We start from the raw sequence: 25,360 nt of genomic DNA on the forward strand, positions 1-25,360 counted from the left end.
TGTTATTCAGCATGGTTCAATGTGCCCCTTTTTAACTTTGAGCACCCGCCCCTTTAAACCTCTCTGCACGTCCCTGGTCCATTACATCTCAGCAACTCCAGGGAATAAAGTCGAGATGTAAACCTGACACTTGAAGTCTGTGTATTGTGTTCATTGGCATACATGAAGCCAGTTAGACTCATGTTATTTGTGAATAGATGATTATAACTGTATTTCTTTGTATTCTTCTTTGTTATTTACGGGAAAGGAAACCTGGAACGGCCGCACAGAAAACCCAATCAGTGTTTTAAGACCACGGGAACTTTTTCCTTAACTCTAATAACTCTTGGAGGAATCCCCCTGTTTTTTGGTGGTCAGCAACATGAGAACCAGTTTATATATTGAAGTTCCTATAACCGAGTTTGGTTTTTTTTTTAGCTCCTACTACAGAGTAACTACTCTCTGTCAAAAGGGGAACAAAGTATCAAACAAATATCAGCTGTAAGCAAAATTTAAGCCTAAAAATGGGACTGAATGACAGCGCGATTCAGGTTTTATTAAGCCAGTCCCACCCAGCAACGCCGGGGGAAAATAAATATGTAGGGTTGAAACTGAAACTTGATTCATGTGATTCAAATTCTTTGGGTTTTTGAAATGTTCCTGTAAAAGTGGGTGGATGTTTGTTGGTGGAATGACCTTTCACAGAAGCCTGGTAAAGGTTAATCTTTCATAAGCCCTTTTTCCTTTATGAAAAAGGGACTTTCTGATTTTGTCTTGTATTCCCCGGTTTATTTCTGCATTTGGACATTTCAAAAAGATAAACTGTCTTTTATTATCTCTTCCTTGTAATGAGAAATATTTTACTGATGGAGCAGTAAAAATTTGGTTTGGTTTGGTTTGCGGTACTAGCATTTGGCCACCATGCAAAATTAAAAATCATTTTTGACTTTATCTTTTGATCTGGGCTGTTTTATAGTGTGGGCACTGAAATGGTATGGTAGATATCTGAGTATGATTATTCATTTCAAGTTTAAGGAAACGACAATCCTCTGTGCCTGTCACAATGTTTGAAACGGACTCACGCGCAGACCAGGTATCCTTGGCAAAAGACAGGGATTAATCCAATACACACTCTCAGTGGGTTCCAAACACACACAAGCTCGCTCGGGTCCAGGGCAGATCTATATACGCACAGAGAAAGAAGTCCAGGTTAGGGATAGTCTCACAGGTTCAGGTTCAGGGGGACTGACGCTGATGGCTCAACGATCCAGCGAAGGATGCCACAGCCGTCATAAATAGTGCTCCAAATCAGCTGGGATCGGCTGCAGGTGTGACGGTGAGCACAGGTACGTGGGCCCGTAATGAGCACCGCCCTGGCAGAGGAGAGAAAGCGCAAAGGAAAAAACAAAACAAAACATGAGTCAGCCGGCGAGGCAGGGGACTATGGCAGTGCCAAGTGCCTCTAACTACTCATGTCTGTAATTTAAGAGAAAGAACACAAGACTGGCAAATTTTAACTTGCTTTCCAAACCAGCACTAAAACTTCAGATATGAATTTATTAAACACAAAACATAAAATTGCAAATTGTCATCTGGGCCTTGGATATACTCCTTTAAAGTTTTTAAAGTGCTTTTAAACAAAGCTCGCATGCATCAGAGTACAGGAACAGTGGTTGTGTTAAATCCGTTATTGACAACTGCATTTCCTTCCTCAGCTACTTCTACTTCTGTCACCACTTTTCAAACCGTACCGCTGACTAGTGTTTTGGCTGTGAAATTGTACAACAAGGAATAAACAAATGTAATTGCTGGCAACAGCACTGTTCATTTATGTTGGATGCATTGTAGATTGAGCTTTAGAGGTACCCAGAAGAATGTGGGTTAGAACTGTAAATAACAAACAACAAAGTCATTCCAGGCTGAAAGCTCAAAATGCAAATAGTCGTCCAGGAGGGCAGACAGAATATGCATTAACAAATCTGTCTTCCTGTGATGAGGAGGTTAACCAGTGAGAAAGACGGATAAACACCAGCAATCTTAATGCTTTCAATAGACATCCAGGGAATGCACATGACGTCCCATTAACACCTTTCTGCCTCTTTTGGAGCGGTTTCCTCTGACAGATTCTCTCTTGTTATACAAAGTAGAGATGTGTTTGGGGTCTCTGGGGGAAGGTTCACACTTGGAAACTGCCTCTTGGGTGATCTGATCGCATATGTACATGCATCACTGCAGGTGTGAAGAATAAGTGCTTATTTCATCTTCTGTGGTTGTCAGGTTCTTGTAATTGTAACCTCTTAGTGCCTAGTGTATCATATTTGATACATGAGTCCTTATGAGACTCATGTAAAACAAACCTGTGTAATTGTACAATACATTTTAAGCAATGCATTGCAAAAAGACTTATGATACAAGTTAGAACTCATAAATGCAAATTCTTTTTGTCATTTGTCAGACAGGTGAAGAAACACTGATTTATTTAAAGAAAAATCTGATAATTATGTCATTAATGGTTTAAAGGGTTAAACTGACTTCAAAGGGAATGCAGTATTTCTGGAATATCGCCTGCTGTGTGCTACACACCACACATCCCAGCCTGATTCTCCTGACATTGTCCACAGTTCATATGAGAGGAGCTGATGCTTTTTAAAACATTAACAACCCTTTTGACTCATTCTGGATGATATTGCTGCATTTCCACACATCTCTGATAATACAGAGTAAAGTTTTAATGTTATACATAAGAATTGTGGGGAAAAAACGTTTTTCTACAATAACGCTAATTAATATGGCTCTTTTAAACCAAAACCAACTCAAAGCCGGTTGGATCTTAGCTTCTATGTTCAATTTGAAAACATGATGGTGATTCCTACATGAATTTACTTTAGAGTTAATCCAATAATCACCTAAAAGTGGATTTAGGAAGCTTTATACCCACATCAGTTACATCAGTACTCTGTGCTGAAAGTAATTGAAAAAAGCAAGAAGAAACTGCATTAATGGAATTATACATTTTTTTAGACACCATGTGGAAAAAGCTGACTGATTAGATTTGGTCTACAAATGTAATCTTAGTTAGTTTTGTCTGCAATGGTCACTGTGGAGTGAAAAACCTAAAAAGAGAGCTACATTTCAAGTATTTCTATAATAGAGATCTTAATAGAAGAACGTGACCTAAATAGATGTTCAGACCAAAATTAGCAACACATAAAAAATGTATGTGTCTGCAATGGTGGAGGCATATTTTACAGGAAACACTGGGCGATGTAGTAAACTGCAGAATAAATGTTTACATTACAGATGAATGTGTGCTTGTACGTCTTTGATATCCTGCCACATGAGACGGGATTGCGATGGGGCAAAGGGGAATTAGGTTTTACTCACATCACCGTGCCGTGTATGCCAAATAAAAGCCTGGAGAGCTGAAATACATATTTGCATTTTTCACCTCAAAAACCAAAGAAGGCGGTCGAGGGAAGTTAAACTTTTTTTGCTAATTGAAACTGAATTGTTTAGCCTGGGGCCTTACCCCACTGTGCTAACTGCTGTCTCATTTAAATGAATGAGGTGGCTATAGCTTTTCATGCAGTGCTGTTGTCGTCGTGAACGTTAGTGTTTGCCACAACCCCCCGCCCCCCCCCCACCCTTTATGTACACCACCTCTTGTTTGTTTTTGCAAATTTTAGTTTAACAGCTTACTTCCTTCATATGTTTTGGCTTTAGCCTTGATTTATGCAGTGTAGGATCTTTTATAGCGACGCCGTGTTTCCTAAAAGTAGCACATCACAGATTTGAGGACTGATGAGTAAAACAGAAACTCCTCAGTGCTTCTAGGTATAAAAACTGTACATCCCACAATATATGGACACACTGCAATATTATTTTGAATGAATATGTGATGTTAGAATATCAACCTCAAACAAAGGAGATATAAAACATAGTGCAAGAAAAATTCCCAAGTAGAGTAGTTGCATTTATATAAGTAAACATTAATACATGCAAATATATATATTTGCATTTATATAAGTAAACATTAATATATATATATATATATATATATATATAACACCCAGCACGCCCCTGTGGGCGGTTTATCCTTCAAGCTCGGGTCCTCTACCAGAGGCCTGGGAGCTTGAGGGTCCTGCAGTATCTTAGCTGTTCCCAGGACTGCGCTCTTCTGGACAGAGATCTCCGATGTTATTCCCGGGATCTGCTGGAGCCACTCGCCTAGCTTGGGAGTCACCGCACCTAGTGCTCCGATTACCACGGGGACCATATATATATATGTATGTATATGTGTATATATATATATATGTATATATGTGTATATGTATATATGTGTATATGTATGTATATGTATATATGTATGTATAACTCTTGCACCAATTTTGAACATAACAATGAAGCTGAAAAAATGTAGTTGTTCACCAGCATCGCAATTCCATTACTTTTTATCCTGGCTTACCTTGGTGTGGTTTGCAAAGTGCTTCAGAAAGATGAGGAAATCTGTTTCTTGCACCCATCCTGATTTATTTCCACTACCAGTACTTCCTACTGGTCCATCTCTGACACAGTGGTCTGCATAATGTATGTGTGGGAACACAAACAGTGGAGGAATTGTGTTGCCAATGGCATTAACCGCATATACAAAAGCGACCAGTGAACCTCTCTCTGCTGATGTCGTTGCCCCAACTTGTTTAATATAAGTTAAAGTAATAGTGTGGTAAGTTGTAACATCTGCATTATTGTTACAACTAACCCAGACTGTTGCTGTTACAACTGACCCAGACTCCTATAGCCATGAACTAGCTAACATTACAGCCAACGGCTAAAACACTAGCACTAAAGACCTACACAGAATATATCCCCATAGACATACAAATAACATAATTTAAGTTTGATGAGTTTAACTGCAAAGCAGATAATGCTATTAGAAATTGAAATAAATTAGAAAAACTTACTTCTTGGACTACAAATTACTTTTTTTCATGTTAAATTGTCGGTGTTTGACAAAATGTGCTGATTTTTCACATGTGATAGCAGAACTGAGTTGGGCATGCACAGGATGAGTCACATCATTTGAAACTTAGCCCTGATTGGAGAAATTGGAAGTGTTACAACTGACCCACGTTACAACTATCCCCGGTCTCCCCTATATTGTGTTTTTATTGATTTTATTAAAGTTGCCTTTTTCTTGGCAATCCCATGTAAATGATCATTTAATCAGTCATGAAATATTCCTTTTTGTCTTTTTTTTTTAAAATCACAATTCCAAATATCATATCAAAAATATTTTCTACATCGGTTCAGAAGAATTTAAAATTAATAATCTTTTTTTTTTTTTCATTTTTAATGTCTTAAACTGCAAACTGGGGTTTTCATAATACCTTTTTTAAAGATAGTGTTATACTCAAAATTGTTAATAAAGTGTAAGAACGTCAAATTGGTTCCTGACCAAAATATTACAGGAAATGTGTAATGAAATATGTATTTATCCCAACATTCCTCTGGTATTTCCTTTTTTGAAACTTGGCTACATCCATCCAGAACATCTTTGAAATTATACAGTGAAAGAGATAAAAGATGGAGAATGATTTATAGTTTATAGAGCACATTAAATCACTTACTATCATCCATTTTATCATTTTAAAACATTTCCAGTACATGTTTCTCTGGCTGAAATCTCTTTGAAGATTTCTATTATTGAAAGGAACTCCCTTAAGTTTGTTGTTGATATTTTTCTGTGTACATTGTTTATTTAAAACAAACAATTAACACAGAAATACAAACAGTTGAAGTCATTTGTAATGTAAAAACCCAAATGTACTATTTTCGGGTTTTTTCTCCAAGATAAATTTCCTCGACGTCATGACGTCAGACATTGAACTCCGTTAACCGGAAGAGAAGTGTCGCTGTGTGTGTTTTCATGTTTACATTTGGGGCACCGCGTCAAAATGAATCCCCCGATGATCATCTCGACCAGCTCCGTGTCGACAACAAAGAGTAAGACCGTGTGAACCCGCCGGCATCTTTACTGCGCTGCTGAACAGAAAGCAGAGCCGCTGAAATGTGCTCAGTTAGCTGTTAGCTGCACACGTTAGAGAAGTCTGTGACACAGCAGAGAGTCCCCTTTGATTCAGTTTAAGTCCGTTTAAAGCCGTTGAGCTGTCTGTCAGTAAAATGCAGAATGACTTTCGCTTGCTATGTCATAAGCACGTTTGCTAACAGACAGTTTTCAGGTAGCAGGTTGCTCAGGTTTCCAGTTTCTGATTACAAATATAATCCTTTATTATGAAGTCCACTTGATACGTTTGATGGCATATTCTGAGCGTTTTAGCTGCAAGGCTCTCACACTTCGTTCTTAGCTGCAGAGACAGGTGTGACACAGTTATGTTACCACAAGTGCAGGGACAGTGTCTTTGCTGGAGCTCTCCAGTCCTGTTGTGTCAGTTAACATAGTTTGCAGTTAAGTGAAAAACTGCTGCAAACATACAAATTAAAGATGCAAAGTGCTGTTAGCCTTTCTGCTAACAGTGTAGTAAACATAGAACAATGTAGAACTGGAGAGATCAGATCAGTATCATTTAATCTAGCTGTGTGAGTCAGGACCAAACCACTGTTGATCCAAATGTCAGACATACACACCAAACTCTGTCATCCCAAAGCTGGGATACTTGTAACAGCAGCACTGTACAGGCCCTCTATTATACTACTATATAATAAAGTGCCATCACTCATTTCATTTATCGTGTTCAGTCAGTATTAAAATATAGAATGTTATTTCCCCTACATGCACCTAATAAGCTAGCTCACAAGTGTTTTCACTTTTCAACAATGAAAAAATAAATCTGTATTGTACATGTGCAGGGAAACGAGAGGCAGAGCGTTCGGTTAACTGGACGGCGGAGGAAACTCAGGTGCTCCTCTGCGCCTGGAGCGATGAGCGAGTCCAGAAGACTTTGGCTGAAAACCTCAGAAACCGGCATGTCTTCAAACACCTCTCAGCTCGCATGAGTGAAATGGGTTTCTCTCGGAGTCCCCACCAGTGCCGGCTTCGAGTCAAAACTCTCAAGGCTAACTACGTGAGAGCCAAACTGCAGAGAAGCATGGACAGCTCGCAGCCGTGCACTTTTAAATACTTTGCCGAGATGGATGCGGTGCTGGGCCGAAGGACAGGGGGAGGGGAAGGAGGGTCTCATTTTGTTTCACACCAACAGGTGTCAGAGGGCCACTTTGACTCCACTGATGGGACAGGGAGTTTTACCTCGGATTTAAATTCCAGTACAAACATAAGTGGACACCATTGTGGCTCTCTGGGGAATTCAATGAGGCAAAATTTAAGCTCTTTAGAGGAGAGAGCAGGCTGTCAGCTGGACTCTGAGGTAAAGGTAGAGCACAGAGAAGAGTCGGTGGATGAGTTAGAGTACAGCGACACGGGATTCTCACAGCATCCGAGGGACAGGCACCACGAAGTTTATCTGGAGACAGCCATCCACCCGAATATTAACGGTATGTACTGTTACTGAAATAATAATGTAAACAAGACACATTTATCTTATTTTAGGAGCTAAAGTCAAGAAGATTTTTACATTTTGTTTAAACAGTACGGGTCGGAGATAGATCCTCAAAATTTTATCTGGATATTTCAAGAAGATTTGTGATAATGGTTTTAACAATGTAGGGAAAAAATGCTTTATTGATTCTTGTAGCTTGCAGGCCACAGCACTTTGAAGCGTCAGTAAATGAAGGGCATTTTTCATCCTTCTTTTGCAGTACTGCTACTGATGGCGATGCTCAGTAGAGTAATTACTTTTGGTCACACATCACCACCTACTATATCGTCCTTTATAGCCTGGTTGTGTTGGTGTTTTGCTTTTGCCTCAGATGTTTTGCCTCGAGTGTGTTATTTCCCTGCATATTTTGCAGTGTCGTGCTTTATTTGAGGTCAGTTAAGTAGCTAAATATTTAGTTTCTAAATCATCAATGAAAGGAGACATGTTGCTCTCAGTGTCAGATATGCCTGGGCTTGGGAAGGCTATATAAATGATGTTGCAGCGTGACACTTTTAAATGTCAAGTAATCATTCATCCCAGTATTATCGTTGATGACATATGGCACAGCTGTGGTGTGATAGACCCAGAAAGGGCTAAAGAATCACCAGGATTTGAAATGAGAGATGCTTTGTTCCAGATACGTCGGAACTTGGATGTTGAATGTGGGAGTGACATTCTTGAGTTAGTGGGTTCCATAAAAAGCGAGAACATATTTTTTTTGGTTCTTAGCAATATGGAGTCTTTCAGGTATCACTAGCAATAAAGCATGATACTTTTTTTTTTTTTGCTCTTCGAAAGTGTCCGAAAAAAGCCTGTAGCTGTGTTTGCTCTGTTCTAAGCCCCTCCCACCAGACATGCGCAGCAGTTTGTGCTTCAAATGATGCTAATTCAAGTCTTCAAATGAGGTTTTAACCTCCTTGGTGAAATTCCTCGACTACATAACTCTTTATATTCTATTATATTTTTCCCATGTGGTATTATTGTTGTACTCTGACCTGAACAGGTCTGGAAAGCCTCTTTCTACAGGCTCAAAACATAAAGCTTTGAGGAGGAGAAGGACACTTGTTCCCTCTGAGTGCACTTGAGTTATAACAGGCTGAATGTTTAAAGTTGAGACAGACTTCATGCTAATAACCAAACAATTGTGAAAATATTTGTGGTCTATTAATCAATCCTGTCATTAATAACACCATGCATGTATTGTTTTATATCCTGATTTGCAGGTACAACAGTGGAAAATAGCTCAAGCACTCTTTCTCCACATTTGGTCCTACCTCTGCCTGCTCCTCCTGCTCCCACTCTTACCCAGTCCACTGCTTCTCCTCTCCCAGCACCTCCAGATATAAACCCCAACATCCTCCCTGCCTCTGCCGACCATCACCCTGCACCTTCCTGTCTCGAACCTGTCCTTAAGCACCTGTCAGAGTGCTTCCAGCAGCTGGTCTCTGAGACCCGGAGCTTGCTGGTGCAGCTGGAGAGTCAAAGGCAGGAGCACGCCCGATGGCACCAGGAGCTCCTGGCCCAGTGGCTGCAAAGGGAGGAACGGCGGCAGAGGGAGACGGCTGAGAGGGAGGAGAGGAGGGAGAAAGCTCGCATGGAGCACGAGATTAGAGTCCTGGAGCTCCTCACCAATCTGAGCAAACAGCAGGGGTGTAGCTGTGAGGGCAGCCGGACTTTAGCAGGGGGACAGGCTGCTCCAAACCATACTAACAAAGACAGGAGATAGGAGTTTTACAGTGGCTGACCCAAAGTGCGGACTGATATTTCTTCTCAGGTGGACACAAATAACATTAGCAATGAGGCAAGCTCCCACAGTCAGGCCAGCCCGAATCCTGAGTGGGAGATTTTAGTTGAGCCAAGTGCACAGATACCCCCCCCCCCCCCCCCCCCACTTCCAAAAAAAAAGAAGCGGAAAGTCTGTGAGAATAATATGACTGCTACTGTTACTTTGACATTTAAAGGCCCAGAAATCCAAAAAAGAGGAAACTACAGTTGAAGTGTAAAAGAGGAATTTCTTCTTGTTTTTGCAGTCACATTGCTGAGGGGATTTCTGCGATGTCAGTGAATTTCGCCAAATGTTACAGAGTTGTTTCGATGCACTTTCACAGAAATTAAAAGTGTATATTTTTCAACCATTTTCGACTGAAATGTGTATTTCTCCCACTGACTTGTTTCAGTTATTTATCGCAACTGTTGAGCCAAAGTAAGAATCAGTCGGCATCATCTTCAGCGTGTTTGGGTTCAGTGGTGGCGTCCTTGGATCTAGATCAAAGCTTAACTGTTCATACAAATAACCTCTCTTACTTTTGAAGCAATGTGAACCAACCTTGAAACAACAACAGCAAAATCAAATCAAAATATTTAAGTCAGTGTACAGGATTATATGTGTGTGTGAATTGTAGTATTAATAGAAATTTTCCAACATACCACATTAAAAAGTGACTCCTGTTTCTAATCCAGATGAAAATGATAAACAGATGAATAATTAAATCACAGCTTTTGCAATAACTGTGCAATAAGTTGCAAGTATGAGATGTTGTCCATGCTGTGTGACAGCACATCAGATCTCCATTCATATCAAACTTGCTTCTGTTACATGAAAAAGTCATTAAAAATAAACAGCATTGACAGCTTAGCGGTAATAGATGACCATAACAGACTAAAGTCAAAGGGCAGATGCGATGAGAGAGTCGCAGGTTTGATTCCTTCAGTGTTTACTCAGTTTGTCCCTGCGGTCCATTAGCAGGATGCAGGGCTGTGACCTGGCTGCTTCAGTGGGGGGGGGTGACAGAAAGAGGCAAACAGTTTACTGTACATTCCTGATGCCTGTGTTTGATGCTCAGTGTTGAAGCTATTTTGGGAAACTAGCACAAACATACAGTGAAGCCTGTTTATTTACGTCTCCGCGGGAACATTTCATACCCAGCATGTCAGCCTGGATGTTACCCCCGCTAAGACCTTTAGCGCAGCTCCGAGACTCCAGGCTTCGAGTTTCTTCGTTGCTGTATCAAACGAGCTACACCTGAGCAGTCCTTTGCTGCGATGGTGTATATTGTCTTCCTGCAACACTCGGCAATTTTCTCACACTCATGGGAGACATTTTTATTAAACCTCCAGGCTGTGGCTCGCTCCATGCTGATTCTTACCTGAATAGACAAACTGGAAATTTTTCACTCAGGCATTCAGCATTGTCTACCCTGAAGGGGTGTGAACAAGTTAAAATGAAAAAGCCCCAGTTCCTTTTGACATGTATGAACCAGATTGTAATCAATACTGGTTTGGCTGGGAAAACCCAACCACTGGAATACTTACTGATGATATCTTCCTTATTGTAAACGGATAAAGTGAAACAAAAACTGCCAAAACAAACAGACCCATCCCACCTGTCTGTTAAAACCTGATGTTTGTGTTAATAAAGAATAAGCCACACCCATCTGTGGACTAGCATGACCCACCATTACATTATAATCCTGCTGCATAATCCCCAATAAGTGAACTTAATTAAGAACATTTATAGGTCTTATTGCTCGTTTTTATCCAACACAACTTCCTTGTGACCTTTATTCTTTGTCATCAGTATAAAAGCATACGCTCTGTGATAACTGAGCCACAGGCTATGATGATATATTCCTACAGATGAACGGGTAGTTTCACACACTATGGTCAAGTAGTAGTGTCTATTGTACTTCATATAAGTATGTGTGTGTATATTCTTCAGTTTTGGAAATTTTTAAAAGTTGCATTTAAAGGAAACACTGTATATTTGACTATTACGTCCTAAATACCAAATCTAACATATAACCATGTAAATATTTCCGACTACATCGCAGGATTCGTAACGTGTTGCAGACCACCCAGATCCTCACGTTCACCTTCTCATTACTAAATTTCCATCTCTTGGGCCAAAGCAGACCTTCGTGCATGTGAAGCTGCACAAACTGTCACACTAATAAAGCACCTGGTTGGTTGTGGTCACATGATGTAAAAAATATGAAAATAAAGTCTAGTTTTCTCTCGTGCTCCTTAACAGGACAGCCTCTAATCTCACCTGCTTTCCTCTTTGTCACAGAGCAGGCCTTCATAAAACACACAAACAACTTATTCAAAGGTTGTTTTCTTGGTGATTTATTTCATTTTTATTGCAGTTTACAGCATGAGGAACAAATGCGCCCCAAATACATGGAAGTTTCAGTTAAATAAAAACCAACTGAGCATTACTTCCTGCATTTCATTTGTGCCTCGTGGTCTTCCCCACAGTGACTTCAAGCCTGATCTCTATGCAGTCATTTAAGCGAGAGAAAAGCCAGATTAGTGCATATACATAAATCTGCGCTAATCCTGGATTAAGTAATACAAGTGGATGTTGATGAGATTTGGGATGATTTGCTGTTATTGTACCAGGGCTTATTACTCTGTTCTGACATGTGGAGAAAGTCATCCAGTACAGATTTCTCAGACTAAACTATCAATCAGTGCATCATCTTTGCATGACTCATGGTTCTGTATGTTCATCGGCCTGACTGCAGGGAGAAATGTAATCAGCCTGCTGTTGTTTAAAGCTTATAGGAACATTAAGGAAGCTTCTGAACAAATAAATATCAGTCAAAAATCAGTTTTGTTAGACGATAACATATTTTCTGCAGATATAAGGGAAGAAAATGAGTCATTTAAAGGTTCACTTGTACCGTGCTCCCAATTCTGCCTCCAGTCGGGCTTTCATTGATGCAAAAAAATTTGTATTTAATTGATGTGTCTAGTTGGACCAAAGAGTAATAACTAAAAATACAATATTAGAATACACTTACAATGGCCCCTCTATCTCATAAGAGAGAACACGGCGGCATTGCCAAGATTACAGTTTGCCAGAGAACACAGCATCAAAGGATTTAATACAGTTGTCACTTAACGATTGTGGTTTGCATGTTTATTTCATTTAATACGGATCCATTTTTCCCCTTTTTTTTTTCAAAGAAATCTAATATAGCAGCTTTCCACATAATAATGCAAACCAAAATGTTTAATTTTGCTACAAAAGGCAGCTTCCTTTTATGTCTCACCCACTTAGAAACAGTTGTCATCTTGAGTTGTGTGGACAAATAAGAGAGCGCCAGTGCTGGTTTGAGGAGCTAAACGGGACTTTTTGTATGACTGAAGACAAAGAAAAAGCAGCTGGAAAGTTCAGTTTCTTCCTGCTTCTACAATTCTTTATTTCTACTAATAAAGTCCTATAATTTAATCAGGACAGTACAGGTAGCCCAAGTTTAGTCATTTCTTTATTACTGTAATTGTTGTCACATAGAGTTTGAAACTAGGGATTGCAGTTTGAGTTGGTGGGTTTGACAGTAGATGGACTCAATTATCATGCTGGGTTCACTGTGTTGAGACTACAGGAGTGATAACAGCACAAAAACAACGCAAAATAAGGATCGGATCCAAAATATGGGCTTTTATTCTTTAATAGTGGATTAGAAAAGATTATGTCAAGTGTACCAGAGTTCCCAGTTTGACCCAGTGGCCAAATTATCATCCAGAAAATTTCAAGCAGTCTGACGTCAGCATTCGATGGAGTGTTATGAACATTTTTTAGCAATAATCAGTGTGTGGCCCCCACACACTGAATCTTTCTGATTATTTAACCTCCTGAATTTTTCTCACTCTCTACTATAAATGTTAATAATAATAATAATAATAATAATAATAATAATAATAATAATAATGGATTGGATTTATATAGCGCTTTTCAAGGCACCCAAAGCGCTTTACAATGCCACTAATGACTTTGGTCCTCCTCTATGACGAAATGTTACCATGCTAACAGCTAAACTATGAGAGTAAACACTGTGAACGCTGCTGTGTGGCGCTTTTTCAAAGTCTCCATTCTGTATTTAGTACTTGAACAAAATTTGGTGACTGCTGGGTTACACATGGACGACATATGTTGAACGTAACATTGGAGCTGAATAGATAAAATTATTTACACCGGTTCTAAATAAAATGTTTCTTGTTTTTTAAGTTTTCTGTTTAGCCACTTATTTATTGTATTAATCTTTTCTTTCTTTCTTTCTTTTTTTTTTTTACTGTATTTTACTTGTGTTTTTTAAAGGTCTAACTAAGAATGGGCTTTGCTGATTAAAGCTATAAATTCATGTTCACCAGAGCCAAGTAAGTCAAAGTAAGTCAGTTCCCTTTAGTGGTTTTCACACTTTTCTCTATATAAAAACTCTATAAAAACAAAAAATAATTTTTAAAAAGAAGTTTTTGTAAATACAATATCAATGGTTTATATATGTTCTGCGTTATAACACTACATTCTTTCATTATTTTGAAAGGGAAGCAGCTTTTGCTAATAAAATGTTAGCATTGTGATTGTCCTGCTGCTGCTGGGTTCATACCTGAAATTGAATGCTGTAAATTTGCTTGTAGTATTTTTTTTTTCTTTACTGAAATCAAAACCCTTGAAAACCCACGATAAACATGAAACACCATCTATCTAGGAAAAACAACTGAAGTTAGCAGATGTTTAAATGTGTATGTTTAGGCACCAGATGTGTAACTGGATGGACAGACTGGGACTTCTTTGGTGTCTTTACCGTGTTTATTGTCTTCTTTAGATGTTGCCATTCTAACATGGTAACCATTACAAGTTCTAAACATGAGTATGCTAGAGCTGTCATCATTAGTGTGCTAAAGTTACAGCTGCAGCTCAAAGCAGAAGCAAATTTAATAAAAAAAAAAATTGCTTGCATTACTCATTTCATAAAATCAGTGAGCTCATGGATTCAATAAAAACAACCTAAAACAAACCCTTAAAGTCACTTTCAGAATTACACCATAATCATAGCCCTGCATAAAATTAATCTAATGTTGTTTTTAATTGTTTAGTTTTTTATTGATGCGTAAACTTCTTGGTTGAAATCTTTACTCGTCTCTATTTAAATATGCTCCCGTTTCTAGAACCACAGTCCATATTATCCGGAGTTTCCTTTGAAAGGGAATGGCTTCATCGGAAATTTCTGTAAATACAGCAAAGCTAAAATGAGAAAGGGAAAGAGAAATGAAATTGAAAACAAGAGATGAGACCAGGCAGGGAGGGGGCGCTTCTCTTCTCTGATTGGCTGCCGCCTCTCCCTCGCTGTGAGGTCTTCAGGCTGCTCGCGGCTCTGGAGCTCAGACACTAGTGAATGCTGCAGAGGAGAGACAGAGTCAGCACTGCTTCATTTAGACGACTTGTTCTTGGAGCTGACTTGATCCCGTTGGCGCTGTGAAAGCGGGAATACACATTTTTTGTTCCCTTTCGCGTTTGCACCTGAATAATGGTGCACTGAGTGTCCGGAGCCAGGAGGAACTGCTGGGATTGACCGTCTGCTCTGCGCGCATGTGAAAGGAGAAATCAGAGGTTGTTTTCGCTTATTTTCAGAGGAGAGATACCAAAGAGTTTGTACCTGGATTACGGCTTGTTGAGGTGAGTTGTGCGTGTTTACAGCCGCACAGTTTTTTGGTTGTTGAATGTTATTCTGCAGACCCGACGTGTCCAAAATGCGCGCAGGTGGTGAAAGAGCGCACTTTATTTCCAGCCAAACGTGAATCTGAATGAGTTGATGCTTTGCGACTCTATTCCTAAATGATCTGTGAATATCAACATTGCACTTTGGTTTTGTTGTGTTCCTTTAGCACCTTTTCCCCAATATTAGTGCGCCTATATTGACTTTATCCTACTATTACAAAAAACAACCGTGGGCAGTAATACCCAAATTGACAGGCTTTACTAAGGAGCTATTTCTGGATTTTTAATTTTGCTTAATTGACCCAAAGACCTGCCCCAAAAATTGGATTTCTGAAATCGGTGTCAATGGCGGGCTATTTTTAACCCCCACTACCTTCTGGCTAAGAGGATTCCTCTCTCCCTGCCTCTCCTTTGCGAGACGGTGAGGGATCAGTGAAGTTAATCCCGCATCTCTCCTGGGTCACCCTGGCCTGCTGCGCTTGGTTTTTCGTGCCACTGCTTTGTATTAGGAGCATGAGTTGGAGTTTCCTTAATGTGCTGACAAGGTAAATCCGTTTATTGGTTATTTGGCAGGACGCTAAAAATGTGAGAGTGCCTCCTGGAAGCCCTTGAATGAGTTATTGTTACTGCGGATTACATGTTTGCTACTGTACTCTGGAATCCCTGGGGTTGTGGTGGGATTTGCTTGATGTGAAGCAAATGCAGAAAAACAGATGCACTGGGGCGAAATGGGAAGTTTCCTCTCGTGAAATAAGGGTGCTGAGGCGGCAGGAGGGCTGCATTTCACACAAGTGGCCATTAAAAGGTAAATGTAATCACATGTACCTCAGCAGATCTTTGTGAATTATAAGCTGTCTTCATAGCTTCACCTTAGCTGTGTTTACAGACTGCTTCCTAAACCTGGGTCGCCTCTAGTTTTATAAGTTCAAAGATCAATAAGTAAAGAGCTGAAATTCAACAAAATATATGATGGAATATTTCATCTTATCACAGTCTTCTTTGCTACAGTTACAGCTGCCTGGTTGTCATGGGTATAATGGCTGAACAGGTTCAATATGGTTGAACTGTGACAGAAAACATGAAACTACTGTTTGAACAATGTTTAAATGTGAAGCAGGTCCTGATCCTGATGATCGGACCAACCAATCTGGCATCTTCTGAATTTCAAAAGATGATCTCAGTACTTGCAAACCAGACCAGTACACAGGAATCAGTGTTCACTCTTTCATCAAGAACAGACAGCGCTGCCATGGAGCTGCTGCTGACGTTTTAAGACTTTACCATCAGATCCTAAAGATTTGGAGTAAAATTCAGAAGTAGCAGCTGTAGGGGCACCGTTTCTGCTGTCAGGGGGTTCCCTCCGTGTTGGTGTCTGCAGCGGTGGAAGGATTCATGGCACTGCTGAGGACCGATAAGGCCAGGTGACAGAGTCCCTTATGGAACCTGTGATTTTTACCACTCGGAGCAACAGCTGCAAACATCTCCCTCTCAGCTTATATCCCAGCACTCAACACTGGTGTGAAAACACTCAAGAGAGGTGACATAGCTGTTAGTGGCTGCATGTTATATGTTGATGTACTGCTGCTGGGTAGATGGAGGAGTGTGGCTCACCCTCTGATAGGACGTGTTTGCAGTTATAATAGTTCATACAATTTTAGCTCAGCCAGCAGGAATATCAGGGTCAAGGAGCTTTTTTAATGGCTGCTATTACATGTTAATCACACCAGTTATGGCTATGTTTTTGCTAACCTCCAAGAGCAAAAATGGCATGGAAAGTCACATTGACAAGTTAAGACCAAGACCATGAAATAACCCAGAGTTCTTGGAGTCTCTCTAACCTCGTCTCCTTATTTCTGAGATAATGTTTCCACATCACAGCCGTATCTGGTTTGTTTTGGTCCTACCTTTTCATTCCAGTGGTCTGGAACACTTACATTTTTGCTTCAAATTCCTGAACTTACTTTAATTTGAAGTACTGTTGACCACACTCTGGCTTCAAACAACACAACCAATGAGCCGGCCTTATTTAGATAACTTCCACTATTCCACTCCACTCTCCCGTGCCCAGCCACTCTGCAGCTATCTCTCACCCTCATTTCCTCGAGCCATGGATGAGTGAGATTCCTCATGCCTTTCAGTGTTTACACAGTGGGGGGAGGTGGGGGCTGTTGATTTACTGCCTTAAAGTGTCTTGGTGGCTGCATTGCGTTCCCTTTACTGCCATACTGTTGTACTTTGTGCCCGTTTTTCTTAAAAAGGGGGGGAAAATCCTTTTTTCTCTTCAGTATTTCATTTATGTGGGTCCCACTTTTCTGCCTCATTGCTGTTGCACATTTAAGGGTAACGACAGATCTCACTGCTTTATTGCATGACCTGTGTACTTCTAAATAGTCGTATGGACTGTCTGACTCCTGAGAAATTTCTCAGGTAGAGCACACTGGGGTGCCTAAACGGGGAACACGTCTGTTTCCTTGAGTTCAGCTTAAGAACTATGGGAGTGAAGTGCGGAGGCTTTTTTTCTGTACGATCTCTGCACTGCTGATGGACTCTCATCACAAGCAGTCATTAAAAGCATGGGTAGGGTGGGAAGAGCCCCCGTCGCTTCTTTGATAGCCTGTGTTTTGAGAGAGCAGACTGCATCATTCTCCCTCTGGGGAGCAGCCCCACCCGTGCGTTTTGGCGACAAAATTACCTGCAAGCCCGCGTCATCGTTGGGTCTGCAGCCTGAAGGTAATCTCAAACGAATGCTGGAGTTTTGCTTCTTATATGACATTTGCCTGGGGAGGTTTTTTAAATGCTGACCCTCTGTGCTTCCAAATGTCCCCACGTGGCAAAGGGAAGAGAGAAAAATAACATTTTATTAAGCTTTCAGTGAGTCATGGCCTCCTGCACATTAACAATATATTATAAAAGTCCTTAAGTTTCATTTTTGGTCACTTCTTTCAGTTTGGAGAAATCTTGCAGGAGCAGCAGGTTATCACAAGGCAGTGCTGAGTCTGCGCTTTAACCAGCCTGTCGTCTTAGACACTCTGTCAAGTGATCATCTTTACTCTGATGTGTTTAAAAAGACAAAGATTGGCAAAGCTCAAAGTCTGTGGGTGTGCTCTTTCTCTCTCTTCAACCATCTTTTAACTGTTAAATGATTAGAAAAAACCAAGAGTGTGAATTTCCTTCAGTTTTTAAATCCACTTTAAGCCCAAACCAGACTTCTTTTACACATCGAGGCAGATGGCTTTGCACACAAACAACCAGTCAGGCTCTAATTAAAACCACCCATCCAACCTAAACAACCCCCAGCCCCTCTCACGGAGGCGAATTGTGGCATTTTGCTTGTTTATCTTCAGCTGCCGCCCCGGCCGGTGGCCAGGATAAACCAACAGCAACGTGCTAAGAGTTTGTTTTTGTCAGAGCCTGAGGACTCGACATGTGGTCCCCCTCAGCCTGCTACCACCACTCCTGCTACTACTACTACGACTGCACGTGACACCTGGAAGACATGTAAATCTCTCTGCCTCAGCTGTCAGAGCTTGCAAACATCATATGCTTTTTTAGGATTCTGGTGAAGGCGACAGCTGGTGTGTGTGTGGGCGGGGTTATTATATTGCAGTTGATTGAAAGTGGCTCTAATCTGAGTAAAAAGGTAGTTGTAATGCTGCTAAAACGTCTTTTAAGAAGTGTTGAAAAAGAACAAGCAAGATCTCCAGACTGGAAAAATCGGAAGAATGTTCCAAAATAAGATTTCAAACACTCTGACCTGTATTTGCTGCTAGGCACAAATCCTGCTCTGATATGAGACCGAGAGATTAAGGAAAAGGACTCTGTACAGCATCTGATCTCACCGTGTCCTCGATGCATGTTTTTTTTTTTCCTTTCTTTGTATAAGAGACCACCTTTATCTTCAAAGAACCCCACCTGTCCCTGGCAGCATGAGATTAATCCAAATTGTGCTCGGAGACATCAGAGAGGACGAGTGATGTAAAAGTCCTGAAGCTCAGAACAACTTGTTGCAGTGTTATAGCTCACTATTAAACCCAGTTGTTGCACTGTCTTCTGAAAACAGGGCCTCTGTAAATTAATTCAAATCAAATCCCAAAACTCTGGTCATCAGATACTGGCAGAGATATCGCCTCAATTTTGCCTGCACGTTTGAGTCTGTAAAGTTAATCTGCAAAGAAAAGTGGATCTGTGTGGCTGATGATTAATTCTTCACATTAGTCATTTAGAAAATAAATACACTTTCATATGGTCCATGATGCTCCCTTGCACATGATGATTTATCTTTTCTCTGTGCAGCAGACGTCTCTAACCTCAGTGGTTAGGAGAGCACACTTGAGATCAGGGTGTTGGCTGTTCAGATCCCAGCTGGGAAAAGTGAAAGACTCGTGTTCTCAGCACTAGATCACCTGCTGCTGTTGATGTGCCCTTCAGCTTAACCCCAGTGGAGCATTCATGGCTGCCTTGCGGACACTCTGCATCTGCGACATCTCTGAGAAACTGCAACTGTGCCCGTGCTGTATTGCTGCTAGAGAAAGAGCGCTTTGGCTCAGTAGAAAACCACAGTGGACTATTTGAAGATCCCAGAACTGAGTGAGGATAGCCCTTTTTCTCCCTCCATCACACTCGTGATGTCCCTCTCTTGTGGGGAAGCCACAAGGTGCAGCAGATGCTCGGGCCGCTGTGCCCCGACTCCACACACGCACCATTCTCATGGAAATGGGCATGGTTGTCTGGCTGAATAATGGCTGTGGTGGGTGTGTGCACACGTGCATTATGGAGATGTGGAGGGCGTGTGTGAAAGAGGCAGACTCGGCTGGGTGGGAGCTTCGTGTGTGCTCATGAATAAATTGAATGTTTTGGTATCTGTGTCAGAGCAAACAGGACTGTGTCTTGTGATTTCCCCCCCCCCCCCCCCCCTTCTTTAATTCACCACTTGGTTGGATCAGCTGATGTTTTCCCTTTTTGTAAGACAGTCTGTAAATCAGGTTGCCTCCACAGGCCAACAAAACCTTAAACTCGAACTGTTTGTGCCAGTGTGTGGGGCAGGTGCAATTTATACCTCCTGGCATCTCCTTCCCTGCCAGCGCTGCACTGCGCCAGCCTTGAAGGCTTCCTGGCTCGGCAGGCAGCCACGGGGCAGCATATTGTCAAGGCGGCAGGGGTGTGAAGGTATATGGAGGTGGGATTGTTGGACCTTGCACTAACCCCCCCTCCAACCCCCACCTCGCCACACACACAAGTGTGAAAAGACTCATTGTGTATCCTCAGCCGTAAGTCTGCCTGGCATGGGACGGAGCCAGGTTCAGAGGTCAGGAGGCTGGTAAACTGCAGAGGAACGTGTACGTGAGGGTTTTGTTCTCTTTGTGGAAGCTGACTTGAATTTTAAATGCGAGACTGAGGAGTTTTTAAAAATCATCCTCAGTTCTTTAACCCTCTCAGGCTCAAATTAAGTTTTTGTTGCTAATGCACAAAAGAATACCTGCAGTGGTTCTTCTGAGTAAAAAAAACTCATAAAATATGTATGTGGGGTAATCAGGTTGTTAGCTTTTAACTGTTGCAAATCTGCAAGCCTGCCTTGAGAGTGTTAAAAGGGTATTTGACTGCTAGATCAACAAACCAAGACTTGTTGCTGTAGCAGTCGCAGGTAAGCTGCAGAATTTCTCACCTCTCCCTCTGACATGTCTGTGCTGCTGCTGACCTGCATGCACCTGGAGAGTTTTCCATGGAGGAAGTCATGAGGTGTATAACTGAACTGTTATTCCGTAAGTGAACTGCAAATTACTACTGGCAGCAGTGCTTAATGCACTCCTTTTTCATGCAAGAAAAAGCACCAAAGTTTTGGAATGTAAAATGTCAAAACAAATTTAAAAAGTAATGCAAAGTATAATTCAGTCCAGTGTTTATGGGAATAGGTTGATATGAATCCAGTTTGGGACAGTTTTGTTGCTCCTTCAGCTATGAAAAGGCAGATTTGACACCTAACCTCTCACTGCCTTTGCTCCAGAGAACACGTGTGCCCCTCTCTGTATCGTGTCCTGCCCTGCATAATGATCTATTCTGCCCTCTTCAACACACACAGTCTCCTTCTTGCTTTTAGTCACGCACATTCACATGGCAGGGTCGGAAGTTAACAGACAATGTGATCATACAATGTGCTTTCAGGATTAAAAAAGAAGTCTCTGGATTCTCCGGTGTGAGGACTCTCACAAGCTCTTACATGTTTTTAAGTGTGTTTTCCGTTTTATTTCTCTTCCAGCATAGATGCAGAGCTTCCTTTGATACCACCCGCTTAGGAGTTGAGTCAGAAGACCTTTTGAATTACTAATATTTTGTAATTATCTCATGAAAGCTTAAACCCTCGTTTGTTTTCAGTCGTTAGCACCGGCATTAGATGTTGCTGCTTACTGGACTGGAGGTGATGCACATTATCTGCATAGTAATGTTGTGGTCATATAGAACAAAGGCCTAATCCTGTGAGGGTTAAGAGTTCAGCTTCCTGTAAAGCTTAGCGGGGTCAAAACTGAACAAACTGTCTGCCAGCTGTGTGTTCCTGTTATCTTGTCATCCAAATGACTCATAAGACTCCATCATCCTCGTGTCCTGTCCAACCCTAATTTTGTTTTTCAGCTCTTTTATTTCTTCTTTTCTCTCAGTCGTCCATTTGTACATCCAAATAAACTCAAACCACAAACCAGAAACCTTAAAAAGTCCAGAGGAGGAAAAGGGTGTCGACTGTGTCCAAACCATTTCCCAAACAAACCTTTTAGTGTCCGCGTTTGCGTCTGGGAGCTATTTCGGATCCGTCTGGACCTGCATCAGCAATCGTGGTTAAATATCTAAAAAGCACCGTCTCACTCTTCCTGTGTTTGTCCTCTTTGTTTGCACAGGACACGATGCCTCAGACACCACCATTCACAGGGCAGCTGAACAGTGGCAGCTATAACAAGAACCTGTACCAGACCAAGGAGGAAGGCTACCCCGGCCTTTATTATAATGATAACAACCTGGTGTCCGGGTCTCTGGAGGCCCTCATTCACCACTTGGTCCCAACTGTGGACTATCATCCAGATGTGAGTGTTGCATTGTGATGCTTTCAAATGCTAAATATATATTTTTAATTCAAGCTTTAAGAATCAAATCATAATTTTTGTTATTTAATAAATGTGTCTTTTATCTCAACAGAGGACATACATCTTCACCTTCCTGCTCAGTTCTCGCCTCTTCATCCATCCTTATGAACTGATGTCCAAAGTGTGTCACCTGTGCACGGAGCAGCAGCGGCTTGGCGATCCCCAAGCTGATAAGGTATGCTGGGGGGAACGGGGTTAAAAGCATGACTTCTATTTTAAAAAAAAACACCAGCACTGCTATGTTCAGTTTCGAACAATGGCATTAAAAGTCAGTGAAATATTGAGTTCTAACAGGACTCAAAAATCGTATTAAACTAGGATATTCTTTCACCCTTCCTAAGTACATATTTCACCTGCATTTTCAGATGAGAGTCAGGAAGATTGCTCCCAAAATCCTCCAGCTGCTGACAGAGTGGACAGAAACCTTCCCATATGACTTTAGGGATGAGAGGATGATGCGGAGCCTGAAAGAGCTGACCCACCGGCTTGCCAGCGGAGACGAGGTCAGTCTTTCTTCATTTCCACTCACCACGACACGCAGCAAAAGGGGTTTTCTAGATCAGTCAAGTAGCAAATGACCTGCTGATTAGATAATATGTTTAGTTTTAGGTGTTATCACCAATAGTGCAGTGCTGTTTAGTAGACTGCACGTGCAGTAAAGCTACAGGCGCAGGCAGATTTTTTGCAGATAGCAGCGGAGGGAGGTGGAGTGGGGGTATCTCTGGCAACAAAGCACTTTTGAGCCCGGATCGGTTGAGAGAGAAAAGCCCCATTGTTTATGGCCTAGGTGGGTTTTTTGTCATCCCTGCAGTGCTCCTTCTTAGGCAGCATTTGGATTGTTCCTCTGCAGCAGAGCTGAATGTCACCGGCTCAGTGCGCCTTTAGCCTTGCTGCAGCCTGTTTTTAGTAGGCTTGAACAGTTTTTTGTCCCGTACCCTCTGTTATCTTTGGGGTACGTGCTGACCCTCCGACTTTACACATTTAGATATAGAAACGTTGTTTTGACAAGCAGTGACTCATGCTATGTATGTTATGAAAGGAAGTGCTAGCATAAGCTAAAGTACTAGCAGGAGGCAAAATGGAAATTTAGAGGTGAAAGCCCCCCACGTGAACCATGACAGGTTAATATGTCTCTCAAATATGAGTGCTTGCACTTGGCAAGCACTCATATTTACAGAGCTTCGAAACTGCAGAGCTATGCTAATGTAGATCATTTGTCCTGTGGGACAGTTTGTTTCATGCAGGGATTCACTGAAAGATGTTTCCCTCATGATGATTATTAAAAAAAGGTCCCATGATGATTCGTCAAGTTTACTGTGCTTCGTAACTCGTGCTCCTATCCTTCCATGTCACCGTCTCATGTTCCCAGTTAAATTTTCTTTGGTCTGAACAATTAATGATATTAGTCCTCATCAGACTGGATTCTTCCAGTGCACGTGCTGATTGTTTGAGTCATTCCTTTTGCTCGGGAAAGTGGCACACACAAACTAAGTGTGTGTATTTTTGGATGTTTTAGTTGTTGCAGCAGCAGCTTGTCAGGACCAGATAGTGATGAAGAAGAGAAACCCCCCCCCCCGCCCCCTCTTTAGCACTCAAGACAAGAAAAACACGCACCCCCACTTTTTTAATCAGGCTCCACAGGACTCATTGATGGTGCGAGGACAAGTATTGATCCTGACTTTATCTAGAAATCAATTCAACCTCACATGACACTTGGACACATTTACAGCTTTCCAGATCCTCCACCCACCCCCATGGAAACTTACCCAGGGTCGACAGCAGTACACACACTCATAGACATTCTTATAAACACGCACTGTTTTGACGGTCATGCAAACATCTTTTGATTTCACACTAGATTGGCTGCAGCTGGCGTTAACACCAAACCTCTGTGGATATTTTTGATAGTTGAAATTGATTCTAGCTTCGGGGGAAACAGGCATTAGGTGAAGATTCCCAGGAACTTTTACCTGAAATAATACCATGCTTGGTATATTTAACAAAAATAAAAATAAAAATGAGAGGTACTATTTGCTGCTAGTCAGTTAAGACCAAAATGAAACATTATCTCTACTGGCAAATAGAGTTAAACTAGATAAAGAGAAACCATTGGCACGCTATGGGTGAATTACGCAATAATGCACACTTTACTTTCAATTTCTTTTCCAAACGAGTCTATTTTAAGTCTGTTTTTAAATAATCTTTCCAGGAGTTCCCCTGCATATCCAGTACCTGCCTTTGTGTCCTTAGACCTTGCGGGAAATGTAGTTTATGAGATGTTATCAACTAGGAATGAACTTGTTGACTTAATAATTTCGTTGAGAAAGATTGATCGGGTTTACAATACAGCATGTTTTGTACTGACAAAGCAATAGTATCCGAATATCATGAAGATAAACTCAAATGTCATGTAAGCATGGTGTGCAAAGCCTGACCAACAACAGTTCTCAGGGAAGCTTTGATGCCCCGGGTGCACACGTTGCACCAAATAAATGTTAGGGGAAAGGAGTCGAGTTGAACAGTTGTTTATTCATGTGTCCATAGATATTCCCCCCGTGGTGAGAAAGGATGACACCTTATTTTTGGTAGTGTGAACACCGCAGGACATTTCCAGGAAATACAGCTGTTTAAATTGTGGGAAGTGCTTCTCGGGATGGGGCTTTGAATAGATCTGATTTGGAGAAAGTGTGAAACAAAACTAAACATGAAGGCTCCAAATCAGGTTTGAAATTCAAAACATAAATGCTTTAGCATAAGCACGTCTGAAGTTTAGAGTTGGGTGCTGGTTCTTTGGCGAGTCAACCACAGTGCTCTGGGAAGAGAGTCCAGAATAGATGTCCTGAACATCTGGTCAGACTTATGTCCAGACCACACTCTGAACATTCCCAGACCTTGATCTCTGTAGTAAGACTGTCATTATGGACGTGGTTGGATATACAGGGAAGCTGCAGCTAAGGAAAAAAACTGACGCTGTGATCTCGATCTGAACTCGCTTACTGGTGCACAGTTCTTGACCTGAAAATGTGCAGTTTTTATTTTGCATGCTACGTTTTTATGGTAATTTTGATAGATTTTTAGTAGCTCTCACATGATTTAGACACACGAGGTGCCTGACATACCTGGAGAAACTGAATATTCAGATGGAGGCAGGTGTGCTTTGCACCATTGTGAAGTTGGTACTGCAAGAATCTTTGCAT

At 41.3% G+C, this 25,360-nt stretch overlaps 2 protein-coding genes across 4 annotated transcripts in view; both read left to right on the top strand.

Moving 5' to 3' along the window:
• rasgef1ba (RasGEF domain family, member 1Ba) overlaps positions 1-25,360 on the top strand; it is a 124,351-nt gene that overhangs the window by 80,993 nt on the left and 17,998 nt on the right. The window contains exons 1-4 of one of the 3 annotated variants that reach the window (XM_082556070.1): positions 14,616-14,994; positions 21,921-22,103; positions 22,216-22,338; positions 22,529-22,666. In XM_082556070.1, the coding sequence (XP_082412196.1) occupies positions 21,927-22,103; positions 22,216-22,338; positions 22,529-22,666 (438 nt within the window). In that variant the 5' untranslated portion in view covers positions 14,616-14,994; positions 21,921-21,926. Of the gene's footprint in view, positions 1-14,615; positions 14,995-15,464; positions 15,582-21,920; positions 22,104-22,215; positions 22,339-22,528; positions 22,667-25,360 lie in introns of those variants that run through there. The other 2 variants (XM_082556071.1, XM_082556069.1) reach the window with 2 other exon arrangements.
• LOC309719739 (uncharacterized protein) lies at positions 5,876-9,637 on the top strand. The gene is made up of 3 exons (XM_082556084.1): positions 5,876-5,982; positions 6,847-7,488; positions 8,756-9,637. Exons 1-3 carry the CDS (start codon positions 5,934-5,936, stop codon positions 9,256-9,258), a joined length of 1,194 nt encoding a protein of 397 aa, XP_082412210.1. The 5' UTR covers positions 5,876-5,933; the 3' UTR covers positions 9,259-9,637.

The sequence above is a fragment of the Aulonocara stuartgranti genome (genome assembly GCF_965226115.1).
Source record: "Aulonocara stuartgranti genome assembly, chromosome: 12".
Lineage (NCBI taxonomy): Eukaryota > Metazoa > Chordata > Actinopteri > Cichliformes > Cichlidae > Aulonocara > Aulonocara stuartgranti.